This window comes from Natator depressus, chromosome 6 (genome assembly GCF_965152275.1).
Source record: "Natator depressus isolate rNatDep1 chromosome 6, rNatDep2.hap1, whole genome shotgun sequence".
In the NCBI taxonomy this organism is placed as follows: Eukaryota; Metazoa; Chordata; order Testudines; family Cheloniidae; genus Natator; species Natator depressus.
The window spans coordinates 82702262-82729286 of NC_134239.1; the positions used below are offsets into that span (position 1 = coordinate 82702262).

Here is a 27025-nt window from a genome sequence, read left to right on the forward strand (position 1 = left end):
TGCAGATGTGGGGACCTGCATGAAAGACCCCCTAAGCTTATTTCTACCAGCTTAGGTTAAAAACTTCCCCAAGGCACAAATTCTTCCTTGTCCTTGGACGGTATTGCTGCCACCACCAAGTGGGTTAGACAAAGATTGAGGAAAAGTACCACTTGGAGTTCCTGTTTCCCCAAAATATCCCCCAAAGGCCCTTCACTCCCTTTCCTGGGGAGGCTTGAGAATAATATACCAACCAAATAGGTAAACAAGGTGAGCACAGACCAGAACCTTGGGTTTTTAGGACAGTAAAAATGTTCTTAAAAGTAGAACTTTATAATAAAGAAAAAAGTAAAAGAAGCACCTCTGTAAAATCAGGATGGAAGGTAATTTTACAGGGTAATAAGATATAAAACACAGAGGATTCCCCTCTCGGCAAAACTTTAAGGTTACAAAAAACAGGCATAAACCTCCCTCTTGGCATAGGGAAAATTCACAAGCTAAAACAAAAGATAATCTGACGCATTTCCTTGCTTTACTTACAGTTTTTGTAATCGTAGATGCTTATTTCAGGTAGGGTTTTAGGAGAGGGTTTTTTCTGCCTGGTCCTACTCTCTGACCCGAGAGAGCACAAACAAACCCCCCCGATATGAAAGGATCTTCTTCTGTTCTTTTGGTCAGGTGCCAACCAGGTTATTTGAGCTTCTTAACCCCTTACAGGTAAAGGAGGGATTTTATGCTACCCTTAGCTGTATGTTTTATGACAGCTGCTTTTACAAGAAGCTGGAGGAGAACAACCACCTCCCTCATAACCTTTAGCCCAGTGGTTAGGGTTCTCACCTGGGATGTGGGAGATGCCCCAGCTCAATTTCCTCTTCCATCAGAGATGGGATTTGAACAGGGAGTTGCAATCTCTGAAGGGAATGCCCTATCCAGTGGGTTATGGGATAATCTGATGTAAGGCTCTGCCGGTCACTTCTGTTGAAGTTGTTCCACTGTTGATAAATAACTTGAAAAAAAGTCATTGGAGCAGGGAGCTGGATTCTGGATCTCCCAGGTGAGTGCTCTAACTACAAAGCTACAGAGTCATCCTCATGCTTGCTGTCTTTCTCTCTTTGGCCCAATGAGTTTTTTTCATTATTTTATGCACAGCGAAACAGTTTCAACAGGAGAGATTGAGGGAGCACTACATCAGAATATCCCATAGCCCAGTGGTTAGGACATTCACCTGAGAGGTGGGAGATGCATGTTCAAATCTCTTCTTCTTCTCAGGAGGATGAGGGACTTGAACTGGGGGGTCTCATTCATCCTAGGTAAGTACTCTAACCACTGGGTTAAAACTTAAGTCGGGATTGGTCCCCCCCAGCGCCATTTAGTGAAAGTTGGTGGTTTTTTGTTTTTGTTTTTTCTGTAAGGTTCTGCTATTACTGGGGTTTTGGTGTGATAATGGCAGCTGACCAGCCTGGCAATGGGTGAATGTTGTACTTTTCCTACACATGTTTATACATTTTTTTTTTTTTTTTTTTTATTTAATCAAGAAAGTTTATTTCTGTCACTACTTCACATCATACAATGTATATTCAAAATAATAAAGGTGAACACGTGAGCAGGGACAATTAGTATGCAAAGATTATCCCTCAATATAGTTATCTATAGCAGTTCGTACTTCAATCACTTCTTTACATCAATCTATACAGACTTAGATTAAATCTCAGGTAAAACTTCCTTACTGTAAGAACAGTAGGACAATGGAACAGACTCCTGAAGGAAGTTGTAGAAGCTTCTTCACTGGAGTTTTTCAAAAGGAGGCTGGATAGTTATCTGTCTTGGGTGGTTTAGACAAAAAATCCTGCATTTTGGTAGGGGATTAGACTAGATGACCCTTGTGGTCCCTTCTAACCCTATGGTTCTGTACTGTGAATAATAACCCTCCCCCATTTATATGTGGTCATGTCATTCATAAGTACATCACATTGGCACTAAAATTCCACACGTCTCCCCAAACACCCTACCTGCCCCCGTACTCTCCCTCCCCAGCACATTCATAAAGGTACAGTAACTCCTCGCTTATCATTGTAGTTATGTTCCTGAAAAATGGGACTTTAAGTGAAACAATGTTAAGCGAATCCAATTTCCCCATAAGAATTAATGTAAAGGGGAGGTAGGCTCCAGGGAAATTTTTTTCACCAGACAAAAGACTATTATATATATGTATACACAGTATAAGTTTTAAAGAAACAGTTTAATACTGTACATAGCAATGATGGTGATTGTGAAGCTTGGTTGAGGTGGTGGAGTAAGAGGATGGGATATTTCCAAGGGAATGCCTTACTGCTAAATGATCGAGCATTCGGCTGAGCCCTCAAGGGTTAACACATTGTTGTTAATGTAGCCTCACGCTCTACAAGGCAGCACAAATAGAGGGAGGGGAGACAGCATGGCAGACAGAGACACACACCCTGTGTGTGTGTGTGTGTGTGTGTGTGTGTGAGAGAGAGAAGCGCATTGCCCCTTTAAGTATGCTGACCTCACTTTAAGTACACTACCTTTTTAGATCAGGAAGTTGCAACAGCAGCTGCTGCCTGCAAGCTTCCTCCGTCCTGAGCCCTGTCATGTCCCCTGCTCTAGGGAGATAGGGTCAGCAGCAGCGGGGGGGGACACACCCTGATATTAGCCCCCCTCTTCCCTGCTGTGCAACAAGCAAAAGGCTCCCAGGAGCAGCTCCAAGGTAGAGGGCAGGAACAGCACATGGCAGTGGGGGGCGGGACCCCTGAACTGCTGGCAACTGATAGCCTGCTGGGCAGCTGCTGCACAAGGAACTTGGGGGGGAGTGGGGGGCTGCCGGTCCACCCTGGTTCCAAGCCCCCACCAGGTAGCTGCAATGGGCTGCTCTTTCTGCAAGCAGTGGACAAAGCAGGCAGTTGCCAAACAATGTTATAAGGGAGCACTGCGCAACTTTAAACGAGCATGTTCCCTAATTGAGCAGCAACAAAATGATGTTAACCGGGACGACTTTAAGTGAGGAGTTACTTTACTATTCCCTCTCTTCCATTGGGCAGACAAGTCCACAGTGTGGGAACACAAAGCATCTCTGATCTCTGTTGCCTGGATGCATCCAGCTCCAGCTGTGGTAGGTGCACTTTCTGGTTGAATGTACTGATTCACTGAATGTACTGATCTCACTGTCATAGGTCCGTTCAGAGGGAAATGGCTCTCCTCTAGCTTCACAAAGATTGTGAAGGGCCCAGCAAGCCATGGTAATTCGGACAGCATCGATGACACTGGCATCCAAATGGTTCTGTAAAAGTCTCCAATGGGATTCAATCTCCCAAAAGCACATTCAACAACCATTCTGCACCTGCTGAGTGTGTAATTAAATCCTCTTTTGCCAGGGCCTCTGAAATCAGGGTATGGATTCATACTCCTAGTAAAAAGGAGGTATGCAGGGTTCCCCAGAATAACAGAGGGGACAGTAACTCCATTTATGACAATGTCACTTGGTAGGAATAGTGTCTTAGCCTGTCCATGAGTGTAAACTTGTGATCAGCGGAAAACCTGGGCATCATGATCTTTTCCAGTGCAACCCACATTGACGTTCATAAATTGTCCTCTGTGGTCCACAAGAACCTACATAATGATGGAGTTGTGCCCTTTGCAGCTTTCTGTCTTGTACCATTTTTACGGCTTTGTTCATCTTTAGTCTTTTAGTTCTGTATCTATCCAACACATCCTCGGTCTTCCTCTATTTCTAGTTCCTTGCATTCTGGTATGTATCTCCATGAATGATCTCCTTTCTGGGTCCTTCCTGGACACATGTCCAGACCACTGCAATCTTCTTTCTTGAACCTTCCGTAACAGAGTTATTTGTTGCCCAAGCCATTTTCTTATCACTTCATTTTTTATTTTCTACAGCCTTGAATCAATTGTTGTTCCCCTCAGCTAGGTCGTATCTGCAGTCAATATATTTCGTTTATCTGCTTTCTGACTCATTCAGCAGTTTTGGCACAACAGTTGTCTCATATATGCTTCATGTTTCTTGAAATGTCTTCAGCTTTTCAGATCTTCCAGAATTTTCCAAATGCAGTAGTGGCTAGTCCAACTTGTCTTTATATGTCATCTTGACAGTTCCCATTGTTGGATACCAGTCATCTGAGGTACACACATTTTCTCTTTTGTTCTAGTTCTTGGTCTTCCTCTTTGTCTTCCAGTTGCCATAATTTTTGTATGCTCCGTGCTGATCTTCAGTCCAAATTTTCTGCCTTTTGCCTATCTTGTGAGTTATTCTCTGTACATCCTTGCAGATGTATACACCTGCTCTGTAGCGTCCCATCCTTGTCTTGGGCAGCTTAGCAGTATCTGTCCTTTGTTTTCCTTTTCCCTTGGGCTCTTTATCATATGACCAAGACTGGAGTCATGTAATACACCCATTCTCGAAGCTAGATCATTAGTATGTAATAACTAAAACAGTCTCTTCCCAATCTCTCAGTGGGTCACAGTTTCTCTTTTCTGTGGTCTGGGCGCTTTACTGTTTCAACTCTTGACTTCCTCCTCCCAGCTTCCTACTGGACAAACTTAGATTCTCTGAGTCTCCCACCTGGCAAACAGTCTCTCCCTTCCCCCATCACCTTTGGTCTGTCTTCCGTTGTCCACAGCCAAACAAACCTCAGCCTCCCTGGCTACTTTCCCAGCTTTTTTCCCTATAGAGTAAAGAGGTTTCTCAGGACCCTTTTCCTGGGGTTGCAGCCTTTCTGACTTTCAGATGGGTCCATAAAGGTGTACCAACCTGATTCTCTTAGGAGCCCAGACCCAACTCAGCCAGCTCTCCAACTTGTCCTTGTTGTCTCCAGCAGCATTCCCCTGCTCCTGACTCCTGGCCCTCACTGCTCTCTCTGAGTTTTCAACACTACTTATCTTTTCCTTTTTGATTTCCTCCCCATAGCTGGGTTTAAAGTTGTTATAATTAAATACCCCTTTTTAGGAGGCACTCAGTCCCTTACAAAGCCCAGGCATAGGCAGCTGGTGAAAATATTCTTTGGGAGGTGGATGAGGGAGCAGGCCCTGCCTTGCACTCACCCTAAAGTGGTGGCTCCTGTCTTGGGGGACTGAGACCAATCACCTCAGTATCTCCCCCTTCTTCAGAGACTCTCCTCCCTCTTGCCCTCTCAATCACCTCAGGATCCACCTCCTTCCCCCAGGACTCTTGCCCCCTTCCAGCAAACCTTCATGGAAGCGTGGCTCAGAAGCCAGCTCTTCCTTGTGACACTGAGGAATCTAGTTCCACCTGTTGGGAATTCAGTGTGTAGGTGGGGACCTCCCCCTGCAGTGTCCCACTCTGTCACCTTCCTTGCCCTGGAGCCACCAGACGTGGAGCTTCACCTGCTGAACTGGGCAGGCAGTGGGGTAGCTCAGAAAATAGATATGCGGGGGGATGACACCTCTCTAGCTCTAGCCACCCATTACCTATGAGGCCAGATTGATTAAAAGGAGGCAATCAGGTAATGAGTCCAGGTGTATTGACCCCAGATCCCTCTTAAGGGGCTAGTCAGCCTGTGACAATCCTCCTTGGTCAATACTTGGAGGTCAACGTTGTCTAAAAGTCTGAAGTTGTGCGCTGTCCTCCCACATAATATGACTACTCCTGTTGCATCTCTCAGTGCAACAGCCATTGTTGCTTTCAGTATCAAGTTGAAAAAATCTGGTGGTAGCATGCATCCTTGTCTCACTCCTATAGTTGTCCTGAACCATTCCATTATCTTGTCTGCTCTCACTGCACTCCTTGACTTGCCATAGATGTTTTCCATCAGCTTGATCAATTTCTCAGGAATGCAATACATTTTCAGAACTTAACTTACTATAACCCTGTCTGCCAAATGGTCTCGGAAGCGGGTTTGAAGTCTATAAAGTCGTTGTAGCAGCTTTGGTTGTGTTCTATGTACTCCTTCGATATCTGTCTTATCACAAATAGCTGATGTATTGTATTTTGTACTGGTTCTAAATCCAGCCTGTTCTTCTGCAAGCACCGCTTCTGTGTATCTCTTCATTTGCTTCTACAATGTCTTGGTGAATGCTTTTCCTGGAACTCTCAATAAGATGATTCCTCTCTGGTTCGTGGACTCACTTATCTCCCTTCTTTATAGATTGGTACTATTATTGCTTTCCCCTATTAGCTCAGCACATGCTCTTCTTTGTAAATCTTGTTGAATAGCTTTTTGCATGGTCTTTCCTCTGTGTTTCTCTCTTGCTTGCAGCAGCTCTATGGTTATGTTGTCATTTTCCAGCACTTTTTTTCTTTTTCAGCGTTTCTATTGAGATCTTTAGTACTTTTTTCTAAGAATTCTGGTATCTGCTCTCCCTCATTTGTACTAGAAAGCTTCTCAAGTCCATTTCATCTACTGTGTTCTGCACATTTTACAGCTCTTCCAAAATATTCTTTTCAGTGTTTATTCTTCACTTGTTCATCCTCAGTTATTTACCTGAGCTTTTCTTTCACTGCCATCTTCAACTTTTATGTCTGACTCAGTTGTCTTATTTTTCTGTTTGTGTATTCTTCACAGTTCGCTTATCCAGTTGTTTCTGTTTCTCCCCGCTTTCTGTTTTATCTCTCTGGTCAACCTATTGTACTCATCTCTTATATTAGTGTCTTCCTTTTCACTTTACTTCAGCTTCCTACACTTGTCACTCAACTTCAGCATTTCATCCGTTAGCTACTTTACTTTCTTTGTTTTGGCCCAATGCGCATTCAGCTGCTCTTGTAATCCCATTTTTTACACTGCTCCATGTCTCTTCAACATTCATTTTTTCTTTCACCAGAGATGTGATGTTTTTCTGCATGGCTTTTTTTTTTGTATTTTTTTTTGATTGTCTAGCTCTTTCAATTTGTCCTTGTCATAAATCTTAGTTTTCGGCACTTTTTAGGTGGTTCTGAGTCTTGACTTCATTGATGCCAACACTAATTTATGACCTGATACTGGCCACAAATGATCTGCATGACAACACACTTGATATCTATCTGCGATTCACAAATATAAAGTCTGTCATCTCTTTGTTTGCCCATGAGGTGATATCCAATCCATTTCCTCTGCGGCTTTCTTTGTTGAAGTAGCCTGTTTGTTATGACTGGGTTGTTGATTTGGCAGAAATTTAGTGGCTTTTCTTCCTGTTTGTTTTCTTCACTGAGTCCAAATCTGTCTATTGCAGGAGCCCAGGAATTCCAGTCCAGTCCTACTTTTGCATTAAAACCTCCCATCTTTATTACATTTTTTGCCTTCATTGTATGAGGCGATATCATGTGAAATGCCTTAAGAGCCTGGCTTGCCTTCTACTTTACCACCAGTGAAACTTCGTCGTGGTGTGCACTATCAGTTCATCATGATAGAACTGTCCTTTGCCTTCTTGTTTCGCATAGACCAGTGATTTCCCACTTATATCTTTTCAATTCGTCAACCATTACTGCAAGTGCTCTAGCGTGGTATAATCTTTTATATACATGTCTTATCCTTCAAGTTCATCACATAATTCTATGTTCTGTGTGGGGTTGTGTTTGTTCTGATCGCATTCTTTTCACGCACCCCCACCTCGGTTTCTGAGTGATGAACACGTTGGCCCTTGTTTGTCTGGACGAAGAGCAAGCTGGCATGCTTTTGTTTCTCCTTCCATTCTTCGTTTAGTTTCTATTGTCAAATATTTGTCAAGTATTCAACCATGACTTCTTGTCTTTCTGGTTGATCAGTGTATCATAATCTGTTTTGCAACACTGCTGTAAGCTATCCACTAGCTTGGTATAGCACTTCCAAAAGTATAACAAAAACAGAAAGTTGTTTTGCTGGCTTCAGCGTTAGAGACTTTTGTGCACTTAGTGGGCCAGATATGCCCTTTCACTAGTGTTTTGTCACTATTTAGTTACCCTCAGTAGGTTTAGCATTCAAGCCAAGGCAAGGTCCCAAGGTGTGGCCTTGTTACACACAGCTACCTAGACCACTGGTGAGAGTTGAGTGAGTTGCCAGGACCAGGTGCAAGCAAACCATCCCTGCAGGTGTGGTTGTCTGCTATGCAGAGATTTAATAATTTTATTAAGATAATTTTGAAATAAAAAGAAAACGGTACAGAGTTCAAGCATAGAAGTTTCTGGTTATCAGGGAATACAGTACAGATTATCAGGGGTGCGAAATTCAGTTAGGAGCTGATGGCGTAAGGAAAACATAATCTGCAATCTCCCTGATTGGGGGTAAAAGTTTGACCGGTCAAAGTACAGACATTGAGATATGGAGGTATGTTATCCATATAATGGCTATGTTCAGGTGTGGAATATAATGAGCGGATACAATGATGGGGATGGATCTACCCTCATTTGGTGGGATTTAATGTTCAGTGAGTTTGTTTCCAGTTCATACGGTCCAATGGAAGAAGCCTCTGAGTCCCTTTCCCATAGTGGATGCACGATGTCATACCGGCTCACACCTCCTGGTACTGTCGGTGGCCGGTGATGTGTTTGATGTAGATGTCCCTGGACCATCGGATGGTGTCCGAGACCATGAGGCGCCGCATGAGCCGTGCGTAGCGTTGACCGATCCCACAGGTCTGCAGCACACGCTCGTTGCAGGGGTCCCAAGCGCCCAGGGCTCCGACGATCAGGGCATCCATCTGCACCTCGTAGCCCTTCGCTCTCAGGGTGTTGGCCGGGGGGGCGTATTTTTCCAGCTTCCGAGCTCAGGCTTCTCGGAAGGCCGGGATCCTGTTCTCGAAGGGGACCATGATGTCGACGAGGATGATCTTTTTCTGGGCCTCGTCAGTGACTACCATGTCGGGTCGCAACGGGCTGTCAGTGCCGGGGATGGCGCAGTTCACGGCGACCTCCCCCAGGCGCGGCGCGATGGCTTTCACTAGGTAGTTTGAACTCACCCCATATACCCCAACTCTGACTGACTAAAGAGGAAATAATTTAATTTTAAACAGAGGATTTCATTTAGATATCTAATGAAAACATCATGTCCAATGTAAAGTTGTGTGTTTGTTTTTGTTTTTTTTTTGTTATGCAAGGCCAGAAAGGCTAGGAATGTAGCTTTGACTTAGTGCTGGCTCCTCAGACTTGTAGCACCCGTGGATTACCTGTTATATATGGATTAGTTAATTAGTGCTAAGAGTTGTGCAAGCTCTTGCGGCTGTACTGAGATGTATAAATCTATACTTTTAGGGAGGTAACTTAAGTTTTACTCTTGTCCTATTTTTAATTGATTGCTTAGTTTTGACAGACGATTCTTCTAGTTCCTTTGATGTAGCAGCAGTTAGTTCCGCTCCCTCAGGAGCACTCTAAAGAATTTTTGGTTTTTATGCCAGATGATTCGTATTCAGAGTGGAATGACTATTTATGAAAGCTGCATGGCCAGAGACAATTTTATTATAGTTGAAACAACTTGAATTAATAGATGCCAGCAATAATAGGATTGAGATTGCTTGTTTATGAACAGAGTATTTTAGTGAGCAAACACCAGCTGTGCGTGAGTAAGGATGGCATAAATCCAGTTGGGAGACTGTATGTTTATCCTGTCACTATGAGGCAAACTCTCTAGTCAGCCGCCTTTTAGAATCCCCTTTTCTTCCCAAGAAGATTTACATTCCGAAGTAAAGAGTGAAACCATTTATTATGGTGTGAGGGCCAGAGGAGCCAGGGGTAAAACAGTACGGAACAAATTAGTGTGTAAGTTTAAACAAATGACTTCTGCTTAGAGTAGTTTGGTTACGTAATGGGCAAGTATTTGATTTTACATATTCTAACCTGCTCCTTGTAAAGGGAGTTTGTCAAGTAGATTGGGACCAAAATTTGTTTGTCTTTAAATTTGTCATTTTTAGGGAATAGACTTGGGTTTCCATAGCAAACTATTTGGTTGCAAAGAAATATAAAAGCATTTTTAATATAAGCACTTTCGATATTTTGTTGTGTTGTTAAAGAAGCAGCCAACCAGCATAAGAAGCTCCAGTTAACACATGCATCTTAAACAACAACTCTTTTATTGTCTTCATTATCGCACAATGAAATGATAAACATAAACACATTGCCTCATAACGCAGGAGAAATGGGGAAAAGTGAATGATTAGCTAAATGGAGAAGGACAGCAAACACAGTTGGAGAAAAGTGTATTCAAGCTATTAAGACAGTATTGTAAACAATGTAGAATGGAAAAACGAAAAGGGAAGAATTTTTAAATATGAAACATATATTATGCATAAATTTAGTGTGATTAGAGCTAATTCTTGTGGGTTTTGCTTTGTTTCAAAGCTTGTGTATTCTTTGGTTAAAGAAAAATACGTGTTTGAGAAAAATAGAAATGGTTCATAATGTACCTCTTGGGTTGGGTTTTTTTTTGTTTTTTTTTTTAATCCTTGCAGTGAAGTTAGTCCTGGGTAGAGCTGGGTGAATGATATATTTACAAAAGAATACTTTATTTGAAAAAATGTCATTACTTTTTTATATATTTTCTAATATCCATATTGTTTGCCCAGTTCTATAAAATGGGCAAATGATTAGAGAAATAAGGACACTGGTAAATTTTATTTGAAAACTATCCCAAAATGCATTGAATATGTCAGAGGTAGGCAAATAGTCTTGTGACATCAGTCTCTTACAATGGAAATGAATGTGATATCACTTGTCTCTCTCAGAATCCAGTAACTTTCCACTAGGTTCCTCAGAGATGTTTTGTATTTATTTAAATACAGGTATCTGAAATAACGTGTGTGTGTGTGTGTGTGTGTGTGTGAATCTTACTATGGCTCTTATCCTGCAGTCTGTTGCTGGGGTCCTGTCCATGTTGCTGGTTAAACATTCATTAAAATAACTTGATGTGTACTTGTCTCAGGATGCCATTATTGATTTTCCATGCTTGAGAGTCCTCCTCTAAGAGCCAGGCCATGAACTTACTGTACTTTCTAGGGTATGGGACCTTGTACCCACATTTCTTTTATAACAGAATGGAGATTAAATTCTATTTCCTCTTCTACTGAAAGCATATGTCAAATTTCCTCACATCCATTAAAAGTGAATTAGGTACGGGGAAGATATAAGAGGTGTTTTTTTTTTTTTTTTATTTTTGAGCGTGTAAAATTAGAACTGCAGTGTAAAGCGGTTCAGTCAGCTCATGATATCTTGAGGTAGCACTCCCAATAAGACAAGAAATCCTGAGGTATTTGGGTTTTGCATATTAATTAATACTGTACAAAATACTTTGTAAATGTTTCTAATCTATAAAAATCTGTTTTTGGTAGTCCTTACATGAGAAGCACTTCAGAATATGGGTGAAGGAAGAGTCTCATGTGAAATTCAAGAGAAACTGTTTTTTCTTGATATTATCAAAATCAGCTGTTGGAAGGTTTAGCAAATAATATGAGCTGAGTGGCTGAATGTTTATAATGTGAAGAAAAGTTTATGCCTCATTTCTACCCTTCTTTCCCTCAGGGTCTGCAGCACTGCAAACCAGAAGGCCTTGCTCTTTATACATTGATGGTGTGGTGTTTGTTTTTTTTTTTTTTTTTTTTTTTTTTTGCTTATAGAGTAAGGAGCTTTTTAATTGCTATTGGTGTTAATAATACAAGTATCCTTCTGTAAATTTAGAAGAAACTGTGTACATTGATTGGGAGATATTATTTATAGTTTATCAAGAGGTTTTGGCAGTGTTGAGAAGGGTAAGGAAATTACAGGTCTCATGTGGGTCAGCTCCTATTGCAGTTCCTGCTGACACATAAGTGAGAGACAGAGTTAGTTTTCTAATCGATATGTGTTTTTATTAGGGCTGTTGATTAATTGCATCTAACTCATGTAATTAACTCAAAAGTAATTGCTATTAAAAAAAGTAATTGTGATTAATCGCAGTTTTAATCGTGTCATTAAACAGTAGAATACCAATTGAAGTATATTAAATATTTTGGACGTTTTTGTACGTTTTCCAATATATTGATTTCAATTAAAACACAGAATACAAAATGTGCAATGCTCACTTTATATTTTTTATTACAAATATTTGCACTTTAGAAAGATAAACTATTTTTCAATTCCTCATACAAGTACTGTAGTGCAATCTCTTTATCGTGAAAGTGCACCTTACAAATTAAATTGCTTTGTTTGTTACATAACTGCACTCGAAAACAAAACAATGCAAAACTTTAGAGCCTACAAATCCACTCAGTCCTACTTCTAGTTCAGCCAATCACTAATACAAACAAGTTTGTTTACATTTGCAGGAGATGATGCTGCCCACTTCTTATTTACAATGTCACCTGAAAGTGAGAACAGGCTTTCGCACGGGACTTTTGCAGCTGGCATTGCAAGGTATTTACATGCCAGATATGCTAAACAGTCATATGTCCCTTCATGCTTCTGCCACCATTCCAGAGGACATGCTTTCATGCTGATGACATTAGTTAAAAAAATAATGCGTTAATTAAATTTGTGACTGAACTCCTTGGGGGAGAATTGTATGTCCCCTGCTCTGTTTTACCTGCATTCTGCCATATATTTCATGTTATAGTAGTCTCGGATGATGACTCAGCACACGTTGTTCATTCTGAAAACACTTTCGCTGCAGATTTGACAAAACACAAAGAAGGTACCAATGTGAGATTTCTAAAGGTAGTTACAGCACTCTTCCCAAGGTTTAAGAATCTGAAGTGCCTTCCAAAATCGGAGAGGAATGAGGTCTGGAGCACGCTTTCTGAAGTCTTAAAAGAGCAACGCTCTGAACTACAGAACCTGAACCAGCAAAAAAGAAAATCAACCTTCTGCTGGTGACATGTGACTCAGATGATGAAAATGAACATGCATCGGTCTGCACTGCTTGGATTGTTATTGAGCAGAACCTGTCATCAGCATGGACGCATGTCCTCTGGAATGGTGGTTGAAGCATAACGGGACATAAGAATCTTTAGCGCATCTGGCATGTAAATATCTGCTGATGCTGGTTACAACAATGCTATGAGAATACCTGTTCTCACTTTCAGGTGATGTAAATAAGAAGCCGGTAGCATTATCTCCTGCAAATGTAAACAAACTTGTTTGAGCGACTGGCTGAACAAGAAATAGAACTGAGTGGACTTGTAGGCTCTACAGTTTCACATTGTTTTATTTTTAAATGCAGTTTTTTTTGTACATAATTCTACATTTGTAAATTCAACTTTCATGATAGAGATTGCACTATAGTACTTGTATTAGGTGAATTGAAAAGTACTATTTTTTTTACAGTGCAAATATTTGTAATAAAAATAAATCAAAGTGAGCACTGTACACTTTATATTCTGTTATAATTGAAATAATATATTTGAAAATGTAGAAAACATCCAAAAATATTTAAATAAATGGTATTCTATTATAGTGTGATTAATCTCAATTAATATTTTTAATGGCTTGACAGCTTTAGTTTTAATTATATTAGGACATTTAAATATTTATACCATTCCAAGAGAAGTGTAGGTAAAAGTAGTAAAGGAGTTTATTCGAGTTCCTTAAATTATCTCTTATTTTTAAATACAGATTTCATATACCTGCATTACATTCTGGTCAGTATCTGAAATAGACTGGATGAATAGCTCTAATACAGCTATGTGATATAAGGATCATATCCTGGTGTAGCCTTAAGTTGTCTTCTTTCGGCCCTGTGGGGATTTAGAGCATTGTGAAAATGTTGGAAGAGATGCTTCAGCCTGCGCCAATCTTAGAAGATTCCTTGGTAGCAGCAGTAAGATTCTGCCAGTGTAATTAAAATAGAATAAAGGATTGATATTAGTACGCTAGGGATACTTGGCTGCCTAAAATGAAAGGTTGGAGGAAAAACTAAAAGCTCACTTACTGAGGCCAACCTTTTCTGTGCAAGCTGCTGCCTTGGGGAGATCTGAGCCCTCTCGGCATCTGGGATTGAATGGCTTGGCGAAGAATAACCTACACGACGATGTCTACAGTGATGTTCTGCCAATGTTTTAGCAGAGGGTTCCCAAGAGACCTTTTTCTATAAGCGTGTGACAAACCTCACATACCAGAGGTTTTTGTGCTTGCAGAAAAGAGAGGTTAAGCAACTAGAGAATCTATTGTTTTTTTTTTCTTCTGTTATTACAAAAACACTTCATTTTAACCATAACCCTGGAAAGCAGCAAAATTGCTTGGCAAACAAATTAATTTTTTGAGGAAATGTATTAAGCTAGCACTGTATATTTTGTATAACGATTAGATTTGTAATATGAAAGTGTTAGAATGGTTGGGGTATGAAGACCATGATGTACGAAGGTATCACCCCCAGAATACTTATTTATTTTATACATCTAGGTCTTAGTGTAATCTGTTGCACTCTATAGGCACAATATTTGCTGCTCATGAGTATTTTTAATCCCAGGAAGAAATCATCTCTGGTGGGGATGGTTTGGCAGTATACCGAGGGAGCATGAACTCCAGTCAGCGGCAGTGAAATTATCTTAAACCTTCACTTCCCTCAGTCTGATGTCAAAATTGTAGTAAGGAGTTCCCAGAACTCATTCCATTACCTCTCTGGATGTTCATGGGATTTGTTGCAAAAAAACCACAAAAAGCAGTGAAGGGAAGAATAATGTCAATCAGTTTTAAAACAGTAGGTAGGTTTTGCTGGAAATATTTACTTTGATTTCAGAAGTAATTAGAATGGCACATCCCTAAAATGATGTTTTGATGGGTTGGATTAGCTGCTGACATGGATAAAAGGACTGAGTCAGGAATCTTTATAATCTTTTAAAATATGCATTTTGTCAAAGAACAAAGCAGCACAAAAACTGTTGTTGATGCCTTTGAAATCTAAAATAAAAATGGGGCTTTCTGATCTTTTAAATTGCAGCTTTCATTCATTAGGCATGAAACAGTATAATGTGTCAGAGTAACAACAGTATTTATTTTTTATAGCTTTCAAAGGATGTTATAAATTACAAAGAAAAAAGTAAAAAAAAAAAACAAACAAAAAAAACCCACCCCACTAAATGAGGTCTGAAACTTTCATCTCTGTGATTGTTTACTGTCCCGTTTGCCAGTGTGCAGATAAAAAAAACATATTCAACAACAGAGAACAGAATGTTACGTAGTCACATTCTAGTTTGAGTTTATGGTGACAGTTGATTGAGTTACTTTTTATTTAAAGATCACAACCATGATTTCTAGCAATAAGTTTTCACTTTTCATCACAATTACTTTAGTGCACTATGTTTATATGCTGCAAAGATGAAACCTTTTAAATTGATTAAGTATTATTGCTCTTTCTGAATTCTGTTACAACAATATAAATCTCTAATGCTCTTGACTGATAACCTAGTAATAAAATAGTGTTAAATAAACCGACAAGCTTACCACTCAGTTGTACACATTTTTATGAATTACATCCTGCCTATTCAAAAATTGAAAAACTTGGAATATATACTTTATAATTCAGAATCATTTAACAAGTAGTGAATTGAATATTTATGGTTTTGATTAAAGTACATTTCTTTCATAATTTTTTTTTAACATATCTGACTTGGAAAACTTGATTAACGAAAGCTATTTTGTGCTATTATAAAATACATATTAACTTGAATGACGTTACGGATATCATTTCACATTTGGATATGTTGTTCAAGGTTAGAGACACTTTTGTATTAAGTTCTAAGATGTTCAGTAGAAGCCTCTCTACACTCAGAGCCACAAATATGATGATTATTTTCAAGAGCTCAACTGTCACATCCTACTTCTCATCACAGATGTGACAGGAGAATGCTATGGTGGTGAGGTCCCATATTATTAAGACTTCATTCAAAATAAATACCGAAGTACGTTTTTTGGTGCATGGCCATTAACGGCCTGATTCAAAGTGAACTGGAGTCCCCTGAAAAGGTCCCATAGGCTTTAAAACAGGCCCAAATTTTGTTGGCTTACTGAGGTCCTGAGTCTGTAAGATGTTCAATGCCATCAACTTTCATTGAAGGTGCTCAAGAAGTTAAGAGACTGGTTCTTTAGTTGATAGTTTGTAAGGTGCTGTAACCTGCAGTGCATCTCGGCTGTTGGTGCTAATAACACATCTTTTTGCTAAAATTAAAATTTACGTAACCATTCTTGAAATGACGTTTGTTGTAAGCCTGGAAACAGAAGTTAGAAATTTTGTATGTAAAGTTCCTTGTCTAAATAATTTCCTGTCTACACATTTGAATAATCTGATATTTTTATTTCTCTTGTCAATGGCAGCAATTCAAAAATGAAAACATTTTAGGCATCTTTTTGTAATAAATATGGATCAAGTATAACAGCTTCAGTTGGCTTCATCAGTCTGAATTTTCTTTTAACTGTTTTGGAAATCTGAAGGCAAGGATTGTGGTCCCACAAATATATTTCATTTTATTCATTTTCACCTTTTATTATTTCATTTTATTTCTTTATCCACTACCAGTTAGTTAAAATAGAAAACGTCAAATTTAAGTATAATGAGGCAGAATATATTTTGCCAGACTGTGACACTTATGTGTATATGTGTGTGTGTACAGAGGAGGAAGTTGGTGGTGTGGTTTTCCATAAATAATCTACATCAAACACCATGAATAAGGAATATTTCATTGTGTGAGTGAGGATGTTGGTTATTGAGAAAGTAGTTCTTGCAATTGAATCCAATGGCTCAAATCCTAGAGGGACAATGTTGTTGTACTTCATGCATAATACTTTTTACTTCAAATATAACTTAGAAAGGGAGAGAACAGTGTTAAATTAAGGATGAAATAAAGATCACACATTTATTTCTGAAACCAGCTTTGAAACTTTGCTCAACTGATAATTTTTCTTGAAACAGAAAAGAGTGTTGACCTTTACAATTTTTTGGTCCTACAGACAAAAGCAGTTGGTTTGCTTGATGCAGATGTATATGGCCCTTCAATTCCAAAGATGATGAATTTGAAAGGAAATCCAGAATTATCACCAAGTAAGCGTAAATTTACATAACTTTTTTGTTAAATATCTCATGGAGTTTCTGAAGAAAATGGATTTCTTCAAGTCATGAGATTTATTTTAACAAGTCTTATTTGCTTTAATATTTTTTCTATGTTGCTGGTCAAGCCTCATTCAGTACTTCCTAAAAATCTGCCATATTTTAAGTATGAGGTTGAATCCTAATATAAGAATAAAGACTTGGTGTATTTGTTTTCTTGGATCATTGTTTCAATTTTTCCAAATGAACTTGTTTTCAAAACTAACACTTTGAAATATATCTGGGGAGGAGGAGAAGGGTGATTATGATGGTTAAAGATGTTTGATAAAATGTATTTGCCTGTCCTTTCCCTTAATGCTTTGGGGCCAGATTGTCCAGTACACCACAGTGATTTTTGGCAGGAGATGTGTGCTGGAGAGTTTCTCCTGGGTAGGGGAAACCTCCATCAGTGTAAAAATGGGAGAGGAAGTTTTTTGCTGCCTCTTGCATTAGAAGAGAGAAGGGATGTGTTGGGAGAATGGAAGGGGAAGAAAGGGATGGGGAGAGAAGGGGGCTTGGAGAGGCCAAGGCTATGCTGTGTCTAATGTAGACTAGGGTCAGACAGCTGAGAATCCAAGAGCCACAGTCATTTCCTTGTAAGTCTCTCCTCTGCAAAGTGCCTAGGCAGAGCTCAGGTACAGTAGAGAATCTCTTTCTACCCAAATTACGAAAACAGAATGTATTTAATGATTTGTTGTATCCGTCATGACAATAAACGAGCCCATTTACAAAAATTAAAAATATTTGGCCACAAATAAAACCATCCTCATCACTACAATACTCTCTACCCAGTGATGATCAAGTATTGTCATTCAGCTGACAAATGGACAATACTGTCATGGGCTGCAACTTTACCAGGAATCATTGGCAGCCACAATGTTTCTGGACAGGAATTCACTGCTAAGTAAAAGGCAGTGTCACACCTTCTAGTTTTTTATCCATACCATTATCTTTGTGTGGTTAATATGATATCTTATTAAATGTCCTTTTTTTAGATTGCAAAGTCAAGCACTCAAAAGTTAGGAAATATGCTAAATTTAAGTTTTCCTGTTCAAACTTACTTTGCCCCCTTGAACTTCCAGGATGTGTATGGAACATGATCATAAATAATTGAATGCTGTATCATAATGAATATACATGGGGGGGGGGCAAATTTAGGACTGTGCAGGCAATTGTAAATTTGGCATTTCCTAACTTTATGCTTGAGTTTGAAACCTAAATAATAAACTTTTATGGATTTTTTTGTTTTGTTTGTAATTTCCTATTATTTTCTTGTAAAGGAGCCCCCCAATTCTGTTTATGTACAACTGTAACAACCCCAAGCAGCACAAGCAAAGTTTAATCCCTGAATTTTCAGCACTGGCTTCTATTGCATGAGCTACAAGACTTGACTATGTTAGCTGTCAACATGAAAAGGCTGTTATCCTAGAAGTGGGGAATGGGCTATTGGTGTCAATTGTTGGGTCCATGAGGATTCTGGCTCCTGCAGAGCCCCTGGCAGGGAGGTTGGGATGCTAAGGTCATGTACTGGTTCCAGAAGATTTTACAGGGAGAGCTTGATCTGGCTTTCTCCCCATCTCCTGTAATGTGACATACTCCTGGGGGAGTTGTGCGCCACTGCGCAATGCAGAATTTTGCAGAAATGTGTGTGCAGAATTTCCTTTTCTCCACAGAAATGGGCTGCAGTGCTGCTGGCTGTTGTTAGGGTCCACTGGACCTGACAGAGCCCAGGTCACACATAGAAGATGCTGTTGGGGGAAGGGAGCTAGAGGATTGCCGGCAGCTGCAGTTTCCCACACGTCCTGAGGGAAGGAGACAGCAGCGTGCAGGAAACTCCACACAATCCCGAGACGCATCGTCAGGCTTTCTCTCCCTCTGCATCCTTGGGTTCTGGGAGTGGAAGCGGGGGGCTTGTGGGGCCATGGCTGGGCTCTGGGGTGTGTGTGTGTGTGTGGGGGGTATCTGGGCTGGGGGGTAAGGGGTGCGGTTATCTGGATTTGGGGGACCCTGTGGCTGGGTTCTTGGGGGGGACGGATTATGGGTGTCCGGCCCCCTGGTTGGGCTTGGGGAGGGGAAGGGGCAGAGAAACAGGAACTGGGTTGTCATAGGGGTTTCTTTAACTCTCTACTCCTGTGTGTGTCTGTATTGTTACAGACATACTTGCTGACAGATACTTTGAAATAAATTACCAAAATAATTGAAACTGGCATAATTATGTATAGTTGTTTTGACAAATAAAATTTGCAGAATTTTAAAATATTGTGCACAGAATTTTTATTTTTTTGGTGCAGAATGCCTGCAGGAGTAAATGTGGAGTTTGCTTCTGCTCACGTGGGATGTTGGGGGCCTTGTGTTGAGTCCAGCTCTCATCCCCTTTTCCCACACCACTTCAGCTGCTCCATGCATTCCCAGTTCTGTGTGCATTGCTGTAACAGGGAACAACTCAATATACTTAGCTTAACAAAGAGAAGGTTAAGGGGTGACTTGATTACAGTCTATAAGTGCATACCTGGGAAACAAATATTTAATAATGGACTCTTCAATCCAGCAGAGAAAGCTGTAACACGATCCAGTGGCTGGAAGTTGAAGCTAGACAAATTCAGACTGGAAATAAGGCATACATTTATAACAGTGAGAGTAATTAACCATTGGGACAGCTCCATCACTGACAATTTTAAAATCAAGATTAGATGTTTTTCAAAAATATGTTTTAGGACTTATTTTGGGGAAGTTCTATTGCCTGTGTCACGGAGGAGGTCGGATTAGATGTTCACAATGATTCCTTTTGGCCTTAGAGTATATGAAAAGCATGGTAATTTTCTTGGTTAAGTCTAAAACTTTAAAGTTTTGTTTTTTTATGGAATGCTTGAAACCATTCTAAAATAGCATTGTTTCTACCTTCAATTGAGTAAAAACAAAAAGAATGAACATTAAAGGCGTCCACTATTTACTTTATAGGCAACAACTCCCAGGATCAGTTTGATGTTTTAAGGATGATGTGGTAGCGAAAGTTGGGAATTGCTGTTGGCTTTTGATTTAACTCTCAATTTTAATGTCTTTTTTTTTTCTTTTAAAGATTTCCTTAGATGACTTTGTTGTGATTTAATAAGGTTGGTAGCTCCAAAATTTTACCCACTCTCTTTGCTGTTAGCTGTTTTTTAGTTAGCTGTGTAGTGCAGTGCACTCTTAGGTCCTGGCTGAGCAAAGCACTTAAGCATGTGCTGAATTCATCCCTATTCAGTAAAGAACTTAATTATGCACATAAATTCCATAGAAGCCACTGGGTTTGAAGCCTGTGCTTAGTTTTTTGCCTGCTGGATTGGGGCCACATTGCTCAGCACCCTTCAACATTGAACCCATATGGACTGATCCTGTGATGTACAGATTACCCATTGATTTCAATTGTCACCCAACCACACATTTCAGCAGGATTGAGGGTTCTGAGCACCTGGTAGGATAAAGCTATCTAGCAGTTACTGTATATTTCCAGTTTTCAAAATGCTTTAGGGTCCCTGAAGATAAGAGATGCTCCATAAACGTAAGGTGATATGTTTTTTTGTTTTTTTTCTTAAATTACTATGCAAAATCTTGGTAAATGGAAAAGTCTGCAAGTGTTTAATAAGGATATTATGCAGAATTCGAGGAAAAGATAGATGTGTACATGTTAATTTGAAATACACCCTTGAATTCTAGATATTGGATAATCTCCCATCTGTGTGGAATGGATATGAAAACTAGCTGTTGCACATGCACAGATGCTACTTTATAACATAAATAACATGACTATTTACTTGCTGCTTCACATCCTTCAAACTAATTGATCCAAAAACTCAATTAACATTCTGGACGAGTGAACTGCAAAATTTCATTTTTAAAAATCCATCGCTTTCACTAGTTGGCAGAGAGCAAAAATGACTTGAATTGCCAAAATGGCATTTTGGGTTTATTTTTTGCCATGATCGTGATAGTCATAATACTTATAAATCACTTTTTAAAAAAAGAGAAGGAAAAAAAGGGGGGTATACAATTTATTATGAAGATACTGACATATCTTTTACTCCAGTAGAACTATTAATTGCTTCTATAGTACTTCAGAACTTTATTGCTACTTAGTGATGCCCAAAACTATGTTTTTGTATATAAAGCAATACGTTCTAAAGAGTAGCAAAAGACTGCAGCTACTTCTAAAAAGCTGAAGGGTGGGTGACTGGTCCCTTCAGGCCTTGGAATCTATGTGACATCTACTCTGACTTGCTATATAACACAGACCATAGAACTTCCCCAAAGTAATTCCTAGTGCATTTTTTTAAAAACACATCCAAAATTGATTGAAAAAGTGTCAGTGATGGAGAATCCACCACAACCTTTGGGAAGTTGTTCCAATGATTAATTACTCTCACGGTTAAAATTTTGCACCTTATTTCTGGTCTGAATTTGACTAGCTTAAACTTCCAGCTATTGGATTGTGTTGTACCTTTTTCTGCTAGATCGAAGCGCCCATTATTAAATATTTGTTTCCCCACGTAGATACTTATAAACCAGGGATGTCCAAACTTACTGACCTTCTGAGCCGCATACGACAATCTTGAAAAGTTCGAGAACTGGGGCGCACCTGCCAGGGCTTGGGGCTTCAGCCCCCCTCCTGCTGAAGCCCTGAGCCCTGGCAGGTGCGCCCCATTGGACTGGAGCCCCGAGACCCCCGTTCTCCGCTGGGCAGAAGCCAGAAGCAATACATGGGGTGGGGGGCTTTGACAGGGCTTGCTGGCAGCAGGGCCCCTTCCATGGCAGCTGCTGGAGCCAGCAAGCTGGGACCTGTGGCTGTGGGGAGAGGCAGCAGCAAACAGTTAAGAGCTGCAGGGAGAGCCACTGCTTTTGCTGCTGCCTTTCTCTGTGGAGCTGAAGCTTTGGTCCCTCCCTGCAGGTCCCAGCTGTTTGCCACTGCCTCTCCACATGGAGTAACACCTGGGAGCTGCAGGGAGAGGCTGTTGAAGGTAAGGGGGGGCGTGACTCAAGCTGTTGGGGGGAGGGGTGTGAACCTTTAAATTGTGCCCCCCCACTCAGCAGATATGAGTTGTCTCTGGCACAAGCCCCCGCAGAGTTGAAGCCTTGAGCTTCTTTCCCCCCAGGCTGGTAAGTGGAGAATGGCGGAGGGGAGAGGAGAGGAGCTCCGTGAGCCCCACTTCAACTGTAAAGTAGCCACATGCAGCTTGTGAGCCATGGTTTGGCCACCTTTTGTTATATAGACTGTAAACAAGTTACTCCTTAGCCGTGGCCCACATGCATAGAAGATATGGGTTGGAAGTAGACCACAGGAGGTCATCTAGTCCAACCCCCTGCTCAAAGCAGGACCAATCACCAACTAAATCATCCCAGCCAGGGCTTTGTCAAGCCAGGCCTTAAAATCCTCTAAGGATGGAGATTCCACCACCTCCCTAGGTAACCCATTCCAGTGCTTCACCACCCTCCTAGTGAAATAGTGTTTCCTCATATCCAACCTAGACCTCCCCTACTGCAACTTGAGACCATTGCTCCTTGTTCTGTCATCTGCCACCAGTGAGAACAGCCAAGCTCTATCCTCTTTGGAACCCCCTTTCAATAGTTGAAGGCTGCTATCAAATCTTCCCTCACACTTCTCTTCTGCAGAGTAAACAAGCTCAGTTCCCTCAGCCTCTCCTCATAAGTCATGTGCCCCAGCCCCCTAATCATTTTCGTTGCCCTCCACTGGACTCTCTCCAATTTGTCCACATCCTTTCTGTCGTGGGGGGCCCAAAACTGGACGTAATACTGCAGATGCAGCCTCACCAGTGCCAAATAGAGGGCAATAATTACTTCTCTCGATCTGCTGGCAGTGCCCCTATTAATGCAGCCCAATATGCCATTAGCCTTCTTGGAAAAAAGGGCACACTGTTGACTCATATCCAACTTCTTGTCCTCTGTAATCCCCAGATCCTTTTCTGCAGAACTACCACTTAGCCAGTCGGTCCCCAGCCTGTAGCAGTGCCTGGGATTATTCCGTCCCAAGTGCAGGACTCTGGTGCAGCTCCAGCCTGGCCCATTGACACGCTAAAAGTATCCTCCTATTTGTCTAGGTCACTCTGGACTCTCTTCCTACCCTCCAGTGTATCTACCTCTCCCCACAGCTTAGCGTCGTCTGTAGACTTGCTCAGAGTGCAATCCATCCCATCATTCAGATCATTAATGAAGATGTTGAACAAAACCAGCCCCAGGACCAACCCTTTGGGCATTCTGCTTGATACTGGCTGCCCACTAGACATGGTGCCGTTGATCACTACCCGTTGATCCGACGATCTAGCCAGCTTTCTATCCACCATATAGTCCATTCATCCATTCCGTACTACTTTAACTTGCTGGCAAGAATACTGTGGGAGACCATATCAAAAGCTTTGCTAAAGTCAAGGTATATCATGTCCACCACTTTCCCCATATCCGCAGAACCAGTTATCTACTCATAGAAGGCAATCAGGTTGGTCAGGTCTGACTTGCCCTTGGTGAATCTATGTTGACTGTTCCTGATCACCTTCCTCTCCTCCAAGTGCTTCAAAATGGATTCCTTGAGGACCTGCTCCATGATTTTTTCCAGAGACTGAGGTAAGGCTGTAGTTCCGCGGATTCTCCTTCTTCCCTTTTTTAAAGATGGGCACTATATTTGCCTTTTTCCAATTGTTTGGCATCTCCCCTGATCGCCACGAGTTCTCGAAGATAATGGCCAATGGCTCTGCAATCACATCAGCCAACTCCCTTAGCACCCTCGGATGCATTAGATCTGGCTGCATGGAGTTGTGCACATCCAGCTTTTCTAAATAGTCCTTAACCTGTTCTTTCACCACAGAGGGCTGGTCACCTCCTCCCCATACTGCGCTGCCCAGTGCAGCAGTCTGGGAGCTGACCTTGTCTGTGAAGACTGAGGCAAAAAAAAAAAAAAAGCATGCTCTTGCTTTTGGCTGGCTCAGTTCTTCACAAGGGTCACCAATAAAGGAAGACTACTGAGAATCTGGCGCGTGTCAAAAAGCATCGGCCTCCCCAAACTTGGTAAAGACCTAAACCAGGCATCAGCCACAATTAGTGTAACTACAAATTTGTGCTGTGAAAATTCCACACTGTACAGTTCTAGGCTCTTTCCGTGAATTCCCATTTATTTCCTTAATGTAAGATTTCACTTTAAAAAGAAACTGTTAACCCCTCTAGCTGCCAAGAAAATTAACTTACGGTAGACTGAAAACCTTATTGACGTGAACTGACACAAACTGAGGTCTGCAGATGGGCTGAAATAATGGGCCAGGTTGGAGCTGCACCAGTTGACACCAGGAGAGAATTTTACCTGAAAGCTCTAAAGAGATGTGTGCTGTCACAGTAATATGTTAATTCTGAAACTTAATGACTACAGTTCATTTTTGCTGCTATTAACTGTATTACTACTGATTGGTTTAACACAAAAATCCATTTAGTGTGACTGTAACTTGATAATGTGTGTTTAGATTTATTGGCCAGGACATAATAGAACAAGAATCAGAATACATCTTTTAAAGATGTAAATCAGAAATCACATTAGGAAATAAAAAATAGTGATACTTTCCCAATCTCCATTCCCAACCCAAACTCTGCCTAGTGACGAAACCAAAAATATGAGGTTGCTCGTAGTAGATTGTCCCAGTCTGTTTAATTGAATCATCCTTTTTTTCATATTTTAATCAGAAATGACATACTAAACAATTTTGACATTTAATTGTCTTCGTTAGGTTTCAGAATAAATACTTCCTTAAATGGGGGAAGTTCACAACTGTCTCAGACATTCTTGTCAACTCCTGGAAATGGCCCACCTTGATTATCACTACAAAAGGTCCCCCCCCCCCCCCTTCGTCCTCCCCGCCCCGCTCTCCTGCTGGTAATAGCTCACCTTACCTGATCACTCTAGTTACAGTGTGTATGGTAACATCCATTGTTTCATGTTCTCTATGTATTTAAATCTCCCCACTATATTTTCCACTGAATGCATCCGATGAAGTGAGCTTTAGCTCATGAAAGCTTATGCTCAAATAAATTTGTTAGTCTCTAAGGTGCCACAAGTACTCCTTTCCTTTTTGCGAATACAGACTGACACGGCTGCTACTTTGAAACCTGTCTTGAAACTGTTGTTACAAGCTATCTGCAGACTTCGGTAGATAGATATTATTACTTCTGTTTCACATTGAAGGCTGTTTTTGGAATGACTTGACTTAATTTTGTTTAACTGAAGTTTTGATTTTTACAAGATACAACCTTTAGGAATAAGTAGACTGGAGTTCTTTCAAGCTGACCTAATTTCACCTCCATTACAAATAACAGAATCTTCAGTCAAATGTTTGATATTTTTAGCTCTCAAAATAAGGCTCTGGGAAGGAGAGAGAGAGAGATCTGGGAAGGGTGAGGTGGGCTGGCCTCTGAGCAAATGAGAAGAATATCCTTGTTGCTTTCTTCAAACAACCATAATTACAAATTTCTTAGCCTGAAATAGCTATTCTAATTCTTGAGTGAAGATAGATTTTTACATTGGTTGCAAAATGTTTACCTGCTTGTTCAGTTTTTTAAAATTGTTTTACTCTGATACTGTTTAATGCAGGATAATAGTTGAGTGTTAACCTTTCAGATTGCTGGCATTTCTTTTAGATAAATCTGTGCATGCTCAACAGTTGAACATTTTTATGCAAGTGCACATTTTTCATATCATCTGATTTTTCTAGCTATTGTAGTATATTGTGTGAAACTAAAGTTCTGATTATTTTTAGACGCATAGCATTTTAGGTAAAGTACTGTGTACTGTATTTTCCTGATAGGAACATTGTGGTTGTTAAAGGAATATGGTCAACTTGAAAAATCACATGTGTATCTGAACATTTCGTACTCAGCTGACATTATGAGTGACCTTTAAGATTATTGAAAGAGAAAGATTGGAGGACATTATTTTTCTCTGTTAGTTTAGTATGTGCATTTGGCAGCACTTTATGTATAGAGGCATTCCTTTGCTGCATTACTGTCATGCACGGCTCTTGTGGGCCTGCAACTTCTTGGACTATCTTAGGATTTACAAAGGGAAGTGTGTCAGGCAGTGGCAATAGCAAAGCTAAAACTGAAAGGGGTAACAGGTGAATGTGTGCAGGCAGAGATAGTGGGGGTTGAAGGTGGGTGGGGTTGAACTTCTTGGTCAGTTGAGTCCTCAAACCCTTTTAAAAACATCCCTGGAGCAGCAAAATTAACATTCAATTAAAATAGGAATTTTAAAAAATTCAGGATATTTTAATAAAAGTGTGCTACCAGAATTAAAAAAAAAAAAAAAAATTAGTCAATGTGAAAAAAAAAAAAATCTATTTGGCAGTGTCCCTTTAAATTATATATCAAATTCTATAGCTAGTTGCAAGATTAGCCTTTGCTGCAGTGCTGTCTGTGCTTGGTTGAGACTCGGCTTCACAGTTCCCACCTCCTTCTGCTGATTTGGATGCTCTCATTCTTGATGCTGTTGACTACATGAAGTAGAAAGCTGAAAAGCTTAATGAAATGATTGTCGCGTAATTGAGAAGCCATCAGTATTATCCAGCACCTCTTGAGATTTAAAGCAGGGTTTTTCCTTCAATTAGTACAAGAGACTAAAATGTAATATTTTCAGATTTGTAACTAAATCGTGTTTGTAACTAAACCTTGGACAGTATATAAGGTGATTGGGTTTTGATATTAAAGCAAGATAAACTGTTGGCAGATTGTTAAAATTAATCTGCAATTTTGTGCTTTTATTAATACTTTGCATGTTTTCAACAGCTTCTGACTGAATATCTTGAAATCTTTGCATACATGAATGCGTTAGTTTGGCTCTACTCTGAAAAGAAACCGTGTAAAAATAGCAACATGTTAATCAATAAGTCCTGTTCTTTCTGTGTTTACTTTTGCAACAAAAATAAGTGTGTGGTGATTGTTTTTTAAACTACTTCTGTTAACCAGAGCTGTATTAAAGCATAGGTACTATATGCCTACCCGTCTGACCTGAGCTCCTGAAGTCACAAGGTGTCAGAATCTCATCT

The 27025-nt window shown here is 40.3% G+C and overlaps 1 protein-coding gene across 2 annotated transcripts in view; it reads left to right on the forward strand.

Annotated features, from left to right (window-relative positions):
* Positions 1 to 27025, forward strand: part of NUBPL (NUBP iron-sulfur cluster assembly factor, mitochondrial) — a 150505-nt gene that overhangs the window by 9384 nt on the left and 114096 nt on the right. For both annotated transcript variants that reach the window (XM_074955824.1, XM_074955825.1), the window contains exon 4: positions 16823 to 16913. In XM_074955824.1, the coding sequence (XP_074811925.1) occupies positions 16823 to 16913 (91 nt within the window). The remainder of the gene's footprint in view (positions 1 to 16822; positions 16914 to 27025) is intronic.